Source organism: Sciurus vulgaris (assembly GCF_902686455.1).
Source record: "Sciurus vulgaris genome assembly, chromosome: 8".
Classification (NCBI taxonomy): Eukaryota; Metazoa; Chordata; class Mammalia; order Rodentia; family Sciuridae; genus Sciurus; species Sciurus vulgaris.
Window position 1 is genome coordinate 26,094,783 of NC_136468.1, and position 12,117 is coordinate 26,106,899.

Consider the following 12,117-nt stretch of genomic DNA (forward strand, 5'->3'; position numbering starts at 1 on the left):
CTGGGCCAAGGGGTAGTGGGTTCCTTCCTTTCTTCCAGACACTTCCTGAAGTTGCCATTATGCCAAGAGATTGAGAAGAAAAGGAAATCAAGGATCACCACTGGCTCTGCCATGTTGCCTTTGACCTTCCAGTGTCAGCATACGTTAAGAACATGTAATCTGACACTGATTCTATGAAGAACAATTAGATGAAACACCCCTTCACAGGGACATCTCAAAGACTAATGAGATCATGTCTAGAGGGTTGAAAGCTCTCAGAAGGCTGATATATGGTGCCACCACCACCACCTCCTAAAAGCTATAGACTAGGATGAGGCAGCAGCAGAACTAACTTCTTATAGCATGTAAAGTGTATGTTATATATAGGAACTGACATTTTCCCCCTAAAGTGCGAAGACCCTATCAACATTTGAGTCAGTATATACAGCAGGGAAGCAGACATTTCTAGATGGCCTTTAATTTAGCACAGCAATTAAAAGCAGCGGCATCTTAGCAAAACACTTTCTATAGGTTTCAATTTCTTTACCTATAAAATGGGAGCAATGTATACATTTTGCAGAACATAGGTAAAAATTAAAGTGAAACCAACATTCTTCAAGTCCAGTGTTTACCATGAGGAGAGAACTCAATACATGGCAACCATAGTCTTTCAAGATAGAATGGACGATGTATAAATCAGACTACTTTATAAAGTAGTCTAATTCACAGATCAAATTCAATGATTGAATCAGATAAAGGTAGCCACCAAATTAAAAAGGAGTCACATCTCTTAAAATGTTTAAAAACATTTAAAGTATTTTATCCAATAGAAAGAAAGCTATAAATAATAGTTCAGTTGCCAACTTAGCTCATGGAAGTCCATTACCCCAAAACAGAGGTATCACAACATAGGATTGATATTAACTATTTCCACACCGATTTGGAGTTACTAAAATAAGGAGGCAATTTTACTCATATTCATACAGATATGGCTAACCCCTAACACATCAGATGAGTCCTACTTCAAAAAATTCATTAAACACCTACTATGTTCCACAAACTATATTGGGCACTGAGATAGTGAGTTGTAGATGTGGGCCCTCATCAGCATACCAAAATAAATCTAATAAGAAAGAGGGCATTTTCCACAGACTCTTTCCTTTTTTGGGATGTGGGGGGGGCAGGTAATGGGGATTGACCCAAAGGTGTTTAATCACTGAGCAACATCCCTAGTCCTTTTTTTAATATTTTATTTAAAGACAGGGTCTCGCTAAGTTGCTTACGGCCTCGCTAAGTTGCAGAGGCTGGCCCTGAACTCATGATCTTCCTGCCTCCATCTCCAGAGCCACTGGGATTACAAGCATGTACCACTGCCCCTCACTCCACATAGACTCTTAAACATGTATTATCACAAATTATGGAACACTTGTGGAGGGTAAATTATTAGAAGGTGGGAAAGGGCTGAGGAAGATTTCCTCCAGGAAGTCACACTTAACGATTCTGAAGGATAAGCAGAAAGTAAACAGGGAGGGAAATGAGAAAGATAAGAGATCAATCCAAGCAGAAGGAATTGCATGTACAAAAGCCCTAAGGTGAAAAGGAACATGATGTATTCCAAAAACCTAAGAGAGGCAGAGAGATGATCACAGTGAGAGCAACAGAAGAGGTGGGCAGTGGTTACTTTATGCTGGACCTTTTGTGGCCACTAGAAGCAACAGAAGTCAAAATTACCAGGCAAAGAAGGAATATAATGTGAAGGGCACTGGCAAAGCTCCCATCAGCTGCAGAAGGAAAAAGAACTAGAATGGAAAGAGTGACTATGGGAAAAAAAACGTAAGAAAACTACAGGAGTTCCGGCCATAAAAGACACAGGCAAGGCAGAGAAGAGCAACGGCAGGAATCACTGACTCACAGGGGCCCTTCATACGCACATCCATGGATTCTACTAACCAAGGATCAAAAAGACATGATAAAAGTATTGCATTTGTACTGAACATGTAAAGACTTTTTTCCTTCCATTATTGCCTCAGTAATGTAGCATAACAGCTATTTATAAAACATTTACATTGTATTTGGCACCATAAATAATTCAGAGATAACTGAAGGTACATGGGAGTATGTGCATAGGTTACACTCAAATAGTACATAATTTTATACAAAGGACATGAACATCCAGGGATTTGGGTGCCCATAGGGTCAGAAAAAAATACCCTGTGGATACCAAAGAATGACTGTATAGATAGCAAAACTAGAGGAGTTATAGAGATGTCTGAGACAACAATCATGTAACTCCCAGAACACTGGAGTAGACCCAGACATCTGAAACACAATCATGGAAGTCTGCCACGCATGAACATCTTTCTCAGCTCCACACCCCAAGAGTATCTACCTCAGAAAAGACAGATTTGGGGGGAAAATAATAATAGTGATAATCTAAAATAATCTGTACATGAAATGACGCTCAGTAAATTATTTATACCCCCATAACTTCCCCAATACCTGCCTTTATCAAGAAAAATGCCTAATGTTCAGCCCTTTTTTAAAGAAGAGCCAGGCTAGTTCACAGAAAAAATTTTACTGGCTTGCAAACCGTACAGAGGCAGCCACTAGTGTACACAAGAGCCACATCCCCCAGATTTGCTTATTCAAAGGAATGGGGGGCGGAATCAAAACATTAAGGGAGAAAGCATATGCTTGGGGGCATATGCTGGACAGGCCAGCCTGCAGTGAGCATCAGTCTCCTGCTGGCTTCGTGTCAGTGCACTCTGGCTTCTTGCAATTCCTTCTCTTCCACCATTTCTGACCCTCCAATTGTTGAAGCAAGTTCTAACTTTGAACACAATGGTTCCCATGGTGATAGAAATTCTGTAATTAAGGGACAGGAGTTATAGGAATGATTCATATGTCACTTGTAAATGCTGAATTACATGGAAAAATATACAGAGATTTGACTTTATATTCTTTGGAGCTAGGGGGAGATCCCCAATGAAGATCTCAGTGACTATCCTGTTCTACCAAAAACAAAATAACTACAACATGCAAACTCTTGCTTTCCATGCCCTGATCTCTAAATATTAAGGAAAATATACACATATACACATAGGAAGAAAGTGCTTCTGCTGTGAGAAGAGGGCAGCAGCCCTGGTTCTTTAAGGATGACACCAATCTCACTATCTTATTCACAAACCAAGGACATCATTCTGGAAAACTAAGACGTGTTGAAGTTCTCACAAATTCCATTTCATGATAAAGCCCTGAAGACTTAGCAAAGAAGCTATTTACTATGAATATACTTTAGTCAAGTTTTAGAGAAAAGGATGGCAAATGGTAAACAGTATGGGTAGGGTGAGGATGCACATGTTATCTGCTACTTTCTAATTTGAAAAAAACACATACACTCTATTTTAATTTTAATTTTTGGTACTAGGGACTGAACCCAGATGTGCTTTACCACTGAGCTATATACCTAGCCCTTTTTATTTTTTTTTTTTATTTTGAGGTAGGGTCTTGCTAAGTTGCTCAGGGTCTCCCTAAGTTACTGAGGTTGACATTGAACTTAGCATCCTCCTGCCTCAGCCTCCAAGAGTTGCTGAGATTACAGGAATGTGCCACCACATCTGACTAAAATCACACACACCCTTTAGCACAAACAGACATTTTGGGAAGCTGAACCCGATGCTACATCTAACCAGAAACCATCCAAATCCATGCAATGGGTTGAAAAGGTAGTCGGGTCAACAGAAGAAACAGTGAAAACCATGGAAAAGTACTGCAGTTATGATACCAGCTGCACGCTGACTTATTTTTCTTTACCTCTTAGCCAGGAATAAATCAAAAAAAGTAGGGTATGCTAGATTCCATACATAAATTGTATTATTAAGCAACACCAAACCACATGCCTTCCTGGCAGCTGAACAAACATGAAAGACTACTATCAATCCTGCACAACTTCAAGATAGGGGAAGGCAAATTGTACTCCTAGTTCACAAATGACAAAAACCAAGGCTCCAAGAGCAACATGTTTACTTTAATTATGATACATGTCCAGAAATTTAATCTGAGGAGTAAGTCAATGTGAATTTCCACAGCTGGAATGGAGACCTTCGAAGACAACAAAGCACCTCAGCAGTTTACCTTCTCCCTTCTTTCTCCACATTGTATACAACTCTCAAAACTGCCACAGTATGCACTCTCTGGGAAGGACTAGGCAGAGAAGATGATTTTTACCTCCACATCTTCCTTGAGCTGTGACAGGCTGCCCTAATCAGCTTTCGTGCACATAGGCACACATGCTCCCTCACGGTGGCTCTTAATCACCATGTGCCATGCTGAACAGCTGCAGAGGTCTGAAGGGAATTGGCAGAAATGTGCAATGATGTGCTAGCCACCACCCCCGAGGCAGCAACTGCCCTGCCTGCTCCCAGACGCCAGAGCACATGGGTGTTCACTGTCGGAACTGACAGGCTCAGAAGACAGGCGAGTGGTTTCAGGTGGTGAGTAAGGAAAAGGAGTTTGCATCAGGAATGTTCCAGCCCAGCAGAGCTGAGCTGCATCCAACTCCCTACACAGGGATACAGTATTCATCATTTATACAATGTCACCGTGGGGGACAAAACTTGGGCTCAGCACAAATAGAATCCAATCAACTCGGTTGCACAGGAACCAGTAAACAAGGCTTCTCCCATAACAAAGCACCTAATTGCTTGAGAATTGACATCATATCTGACACTTGAGGTCAGTCCTATAATTCTGTGATGGAGGACTTTACAGCAGCCTGGTACACAGTCCTTGAGAGCAGAGCCTGAACCAACCTTCCAGGACCATTCAGCAGTGGCTGAAATAAGCAGTGACCTATATTCCCAGGGAAGAAAGAGAATCAGGGTAGGGTAATATTCAAAGAAACCAGGTGGGCACCATAATACAGGCAAACGACTGGCGCATCTGAATCGAAGTGTTGCCACTCCTTTCCATGTGGCTCTGGTTGAGTTTCCTTAGAAATTCTCACTGGTGAGGGAATTCCACACAATTGTTTATGAGCCAGTAAATGAGTAATATGACATCAGCTGGGTAAAACAGAGATGTGAGACATTACATCAGATAACAGGAGATCTAGAAATTGAAAGACACTTCAAGCCATCATTCCCACTATACTTCATGAATGAATATAGCATTCTGTCAAGCTTTACACAATGACGAATGAGTCTATTCTCTGAAGAAACCTGAGAAGATTTAATACTCTTTTTAGGGAATCTAGTTTGGTTTTTCTATCTGGAAATTAGCAATTTCCTCATATCAGACTTCAAAATCTCTTGATGCAATTTATCATCCTACTAACAACAGTATATAAAAAACTGGTTATATTTCTATTTATGGTATACTATTTTGGCATTAGTTCAAAAGCAAGAGCTTTATCGAACCCATCACAACATCGATAGTTTAAATAAAGAATGTTAATATGGCTTTAAAATTTTATGTCAGACCAAAAACTGATTAGTGGGGCTGGGGCTGGGGCTGGGGCTCAGTAAGTAAAGCACTTGCCTAGCACACATGAGGCACTGGGTTCAATCCTCAGCACCACTTAAAAATGAATAAATAAAATAAAGGTAGTGTGTCCATCTACAACTAAAAATAATTTAAAATATGATCAGCTTTAACTTTCTGAAGAGATAATAAAAATTTACCCAAAATATAGTATTTCTCCTAGAATCCCTGAAGCAAAGTCAGGAAAACACAAACCTCCCTGCACAGACTTCCTCACTTACCAAAGGAACTACCCTTTATTTTCTTTGTTCATCCAGGATATAAAGAACCAGGACTTTTGGAGCAGAGATGACAGGAAAAACAAGGGAATGCTCAAAAGCTAACTGTATTCATAATACAAAGAACATTTTACTCTAAACAAGAATACAAGGAAATGTACTCTAGGGTCTCCAAGCTGGTGACATAGACTAAAAAGTTAATGTGCTATAGGAAAATCTGCATAGGAACTATTAGTAAACCACACACTCCTTTCCCACTGAAGTGTTCTGCAGCACCTGTAAGAGAAGCTATAGAAAGTTTTATGAGCCAGATAGAGTCAGCATTCATGACACAGTGCACTTCACTAAGCATGTTTCTAGTCACAGAGACCCTGGCTTCCCCTCCTCTACAGCCAACCTACCCCTTGGAAGTGACTGAAACACAAAACAGAAGCAACTTCCCCTCACTGGTAAATCTCACAGCCCAGACTTTAAATGGAGGTGGCTGGAGAGAACAAGAGAGACAAGGGAATGGAGTGCAGGGCAATACGCAATTATTGAAACTGGAACTGAGCCTGGAACCTGCCATGAGAGCACTGGCAATCAAACTGTGGTCAGGGCCCCAATTTTAAACCTCTCCCAAGGAATACCACTTCCTGACACAGACACGCCTCCCTTCATATCAAACAAATTCCACTTGACTTGGTAGAGGAGTATCATCTGTTGGTGAAGGGAATGAAAAGGACTCAACTTAAAATAATCACATCCAAAGGGCAGATTAAGTACAATCACTTGCAAATATGTTTCAGTCATTCTTACCTTCTTCCCAATGAGTTTTTTCCGAAGAAATTCCCGGGCTTCAAACATGTAGGGAATGTCATACAGGGGACGAAGTTTCTTGTTCTTATCCTAAAAGCAAAATAATATACCATATCAGGAAAGAAAAAAGATAAATGAACACAGGCAACAGTACAATATATTGGATGTATGTGAATTCAGCTACCTCCCCATGTCCCAAATATTAAATAAGTGCTAGATACCTGAAAATGATTAATAAATATTTGGCTGAAATGCTTTATTGAGAGGATTATCTTTTTCACACAATAGGCTCAAAAATAAGCAATGAATATCTGCAATCACCCAAGATGGGAATAAGTGTTCATCACCAGGAAACAGCTACATACACTTCAATATATAAGAAACCTCATTCATATTAGGCCCCTTCAAGTATTCATGCATGCACTATAAATCTAATTCAATTACTCCAAAAACTTTTACTGAGCACCTACCAACTACTGGCTTCACACAAATCATCCTATAAATACATGTCTATATCATGGACTCAAAAATTTTGGAACTTAATGAAGTAATAAAAGAAATTCTATAGATATGAAATAGCAAAACAAAGCAGTTTTGGTTAAGTGCTAAAATATGTGACACAGATTGAACGAAATGCTGTAAAAGTTCAGGGAAATGGAAATAAAGAAGCAATGAGGAAATGCGTCATTGACAGTGTGGGATTTAATATGAGTGTGCAGGACAGGAAAAAAATAGAATATGAAAAAGTAGAAAGGAAAAGAAAGGAGAAAAGGAAAAAGGAAGGATATGAGGATATGTATAGACATTCATTCACACACACACACACACTCTCTCTCTCTCTCTCTCTCTCTCTTTTCATTATTTCTTGGTTCCCCAAAGGTGTGACTGCTCTAAGCAATGTCATTTTGAAATGATGAGAGGGTCTAGATGAAGGTGACGAAAGTAGGAATAGATAGAAACTTAAGAGATATGAGAACCATCTTAAGAAATGAATTAACAGGAACTAACAAGAGAGTAGATAGAGGGGACAAAAGAGTAGAAAGACAATAATAAGCCAGGATGACAGGCAAAAGAAGTCCAGAGACGTCTGCCTTTTTGGTGAGGTTGTGGAAACATGGAGGACATAACTGAGAAAAAAGAGATCTTAGCTGGACAGGTTGGTATGTTACTTCAATGTCTCTCTCACACTGGCCTGCCATTTCTAAGATAACGGAAACCATGTCCATTTTGGTTTTACTTTAACACCTTAGAGCTAAGCACAGTATTATCTCATAGCACACAACCATTGACTAGAGGTGGATTCAGTAGCTACTGAGGAAGCACTCAGGATGGTGTGCAGAGAAAAAGCATGCTAGAATAGGTCTGCATGTGCAGATTTGGGGATCTCCAGGATCTAGGTAATATCTGAAAAAACTACAGGAAGAAAGGAAAAAACAAGGACTAACTTCTTTTGCTAGATGCACAACACTGGCTCCCCCGCTCTTATGGCTAGCTGAGTTGGCTGTGCCTTTGCCATCTATTATGCACCTGACAAAACATGATACTTCTATAGAATCCATGCTGGACTCAAAGAAGATATTCATAAGTTATTTTATTTTTTTAAATAGCCAACTACTCTCAGATAAAGAACCTTCATCACTTTAAGTTCCCATTTTAAAACTCATTCTAATGTCAAAAGTGAGGGAAAGAGAATCAAAATTAATGTTTCTTCCCAGATAGTAACGAAACTTTGATGTCTTAAATACATCATAAAACATTTCGATTCATTGATATAACCAAGAAAACCTCTTATGAGGATTCTTCCCATTACAAGGAAATTTGAGCTTCACATTCATCATCTGATTGTCAACTATTTCCTCTGTAAGAATTTTTTAAAAGGCCATTATTATTCTTCCACTGTTTTCCTAGGTAGTAAATGAACTTCCTTGTCCCAGATAGTGCGTGAGAATCTACATAGTCTGCACACAAAGAACTAGGGTGGCCAAGCTCTGATCAAGGTCCTGGGGTGTCAGGACCATAGCCTAAAAAGTAGGGCACAAATTCAAGGATGAAAATTTTAGATGAATAAAATAGCAGGGAAGGAGGGTACAGTGGAGGTACAAGAGGAGGATGTGTGAGGTTTCCTGGTCTCAGGGAATGCTGACTAATGTGATGGACAGATTGGATATTTTACAAATGTCCTGGAAGTCAAGTGAAAATAGAAAGCCACAAATTGGAGACTTATTTAGGATCCACAGGTAACATATCATCCTTAAAGAGAGTTAGTGATAACACTCGGTGATAGAGTTAGAATGCTCATTGACAAAAGATGTTGGGTGCCAGTAAGGGAAAGGATTTTTAATAAAGACTAAAATCAATGGTAATCAGAATCAACCCTCAGGAAGAAAGAAGTGCCAACATATTCATGTTCACCAAGCAACAGAGGAAAATCTATTTACAGAGACTACCCGTGTGATTACAGAAGCCTTAGTGACCAAAATTTTTAAAAATGAACTGAACAAAATAATTGTATTTACTATAAATAACCATCTAATTCACCACAGATCCTGAATTTCCACATCTTACCCAACTTATTCTGAAGCACCAGAGGTACAAGGGACTGTCAGTTGACTGGAATTCCAAAGCTAGGAATGAAAGGTAAGAAATACAGTTCCAACAAGCATCCAAAAGATCACAGGGTGATATACCCCTACATGTGTGAAAATGGTTGTCTAAATAAGAATCCTGTTTTGGCTGGGGGGTGTAGCTTAGTTGGTAGAGCATTTGCCCAGCATAAGCAGGGCCCTGGTCCAATACCCAACAAAACACACAAACACACACACATACATACACACAAACACATGGATCCTATTTTGAAGACACTCTGCAGAACTGGGGAAAGTCAAAATACCCTCCGAAGAATGAAAGTAAATAAATAATATGCCAACAAACATCTCCTAATAAAAAAACAGGGCAACTTCAGAGTTTGATAATATGTCTCTCATGAAACTATGAAAGAACAAATACTAAAAGCAGAAAACAAGATATCACAAGTGAAAACCGAATGATCTTGTTACTCTAACCCTTCAGAGCTAGGAGCTATTGACATCTGCAAACATCTTACAAGAGAGATATTAGAAGTCCCTAAGAAACCACAAAATAAAAGCAATTCCTGCAAATTACCAGGTACATAAAAGCCTTTGAAAGCTCTAAGAGGCAATTGAGGTATAGAATATATTCTGAGAAAACAGGACTTTAGCTGAATCTTGCTGGCTAAAAGGACTGTCTAGTTTAGATTCTAATTTACATGGAAATTTTTTTTTCCAAAATAAAAATAGAAGAGAATGCTTGCTTTATCTGGTGGGTGGATAATATACAAACCAATATGTGCTGTAATCACTGTTCCTCCTAAGAAATGACATTGCATGTAGGCCCTGCAATGACTCATATTAGAGACGGAAGAGATAACTTCAGTCATCTGTCCCTCTCCCCAGGAGTGAGGCCCAACACCCACTTCTCAGCATCTGAAGACACATCTGGCATTTTTACAGGAAGGTATTTTTGGCAGTTTGCCAAAATGGGGACATCTGGTCAGTGCTCATTTTGGAGGGCAGAAAAGGGACTTCAAATCTACTCCTGGCTCTCAACTCAACCCCTTTTGGCCTAATTTTACCTAGTCTAAATTTAAAAACTGTACCCACAAAACTTAATAGCTTTGAGTATAACTAAAAGAGACCAAAAAAAAAAAGTAAAAAACAAAAAACAAAAAAACAAAACAAAACAAAAAAACCTTAATGGCTTTGAGATAGTTCAGGATTTCCTAAACAAGGGTGTAGGCATGTATTATGGTAGGGGTGTAGAAAGATGGGTAAGTGCCGCTCCAGCAACATTTTTAAAGTTCTTTATTTAAAGACATCATTGGTTAGGCAGGGTGGTACAGGCCTGTATTCTCAAAAACTCAGGAGGCTAAGGCAGGATGGCAAGTTCCAAGGACAGTCTCAGTAATGAAGAGAGACTCTGTCTCAGGAAGGAAGGAAGGAAGGAAGGAAGGAAGGAAGGAAGGAAGGAAGGAAGGAAGGAAGGAAGGAAGGAAGGGAGGGAGGGAGGGAGGGAGGGAGGGAGGGAGGGAGGGAGGGAGGGAGGGAGGGAGGGAGGGAGGGAGGGAGGGAGGGAGGAGCTGGGGATGAAGCTGAGTGCAGTGGCACACGCCTGTAATCCAGCAGCTCAAATTCAAAGCCAATCTTAGCAACTAAGCAAAACCCTAAACAACTTAGCAAGACCTTATCTCAATAAAAAATAAAGGGCTGGGTATGTGGCTTAGTGGTAAGAACACTCCTGGTACCAAAAACTGGGGGTGGGGAGGATGTAGCTCAGTGGTAGGGTGCCCCTGGGTTCAATCCCCAGTACCCCTCCAAAAGGCATTTTGATCAAAGTGAAAAGTTCAAGCACTCTTATTAGGTGATAACTAATAACTGGTGAAAGAAAAAGAACGGATGAGAGGGACCTGTGGGGGTGGAGCACCAGCGCAATGTGCAGGCAGGCTTCAAAGACCCAAAAGAGGGTGTCAGATGTCCAGCATCTGAAGAAAGGTAAAAGGAACAGCCAAGGCAAATCAGGGGCATGCCTCGTGGATTCAGGAAACAAAGATTCCAAGTGATTAGAGCAGAGTGCAGGAATGGAGAGAATGGCAAAAATCTGACAACTTTTGAAATAATCGCTCTGGTCTTTGTGAGACACTACAACAAGTAAACAGTGGAGCCTGGGCGACAGATTAGAGAATCATGATGTAATCTAGTTAAGGAATGAGAGTTTACAAAAAGGTGGTGGCAATGTGGGAAGTCAGAGGGAGTCAGAAGAACAATACTCACAGAGCAGATTCTAGATGGAATGGGAGATGTACACAAAAGGGAGGAATCAAGGAAGACTCCAAGTTGCTGTTTGATTATTATTATTTTTTTAATCTGAGCAGCAAATGGATGATTAGGGCCATCAAATGGGATGGGAAAGACCACTAGAAGAGACTAGACTAGACAAGATGGTGGCGTTAATGAAGAGCTCTGTTATGAGCACACTAAGCTTCAGCGGTTATATACCCACATGGAGATGCTGAGTGGGCAGATGGATATGCAAATGTGAAGTTTGAAAGAAAGATGTAAACTGGTGAAGTACATTTGTGAGCTTCCAGCCTGTAGGTAGTATCTAAAGTCAAGAGACTGAGAAGGATAACTGAGTCCACAGGCATCCTAACATTAAGAGGTAATGAATCTGCAAAAGGAGACTGAGAAGGAGCGGACAGTGAGCAGGATATGATGAAGCTATCAAAGTATGTGTCCTGGCAGTCAAGAAAAGGGGTGAAGAAAGAATGACTAATTGTGTCAAATGCTGCAAGCAAGTCTATAAAGATGGGACTAAGATTTGTACTTTGGATCTGGCTAAGTGCAGGTTATTGGTAACTTCACAGTAATGGTTTTGGTGGAACAGAGTTTAGCCAGGTTGGAACTAGAAATTGGTACTCAACAGGAAGGGAGGAGGGAGGGAGGAAGAGAAAGAGGGAGGGGGGTACTGGCAGAGCAAAAACATTGGTGAGGAGGTTTTTGGGTAT

The 12,117-nt window shown here is 40.2% G+C and overlaps 1 protein-coding gene across 1 annotated transcript in view; it reads right to left on the reverse strand.

Moving 5' to 3' along the window:
* The window catches only part of SND1 (staphylococcal nuclease and tudor domain containing 1), a 421,454-nt gene that overhangs the window by 264,661 nt on the left and 144,676 nt on the right, over positions 1-12,117 (reverse strand). The window contains exon 11 of the mRNA XM_079151650.1: positions 6,537-6,626. Coding sequence (XP_079007776.1) covers positions 6,537-6,626 — 90 coding nt within the window. The remainder of the gene's footprint in view (positions 1-6,536; positions 6,627-12,117) is intronic.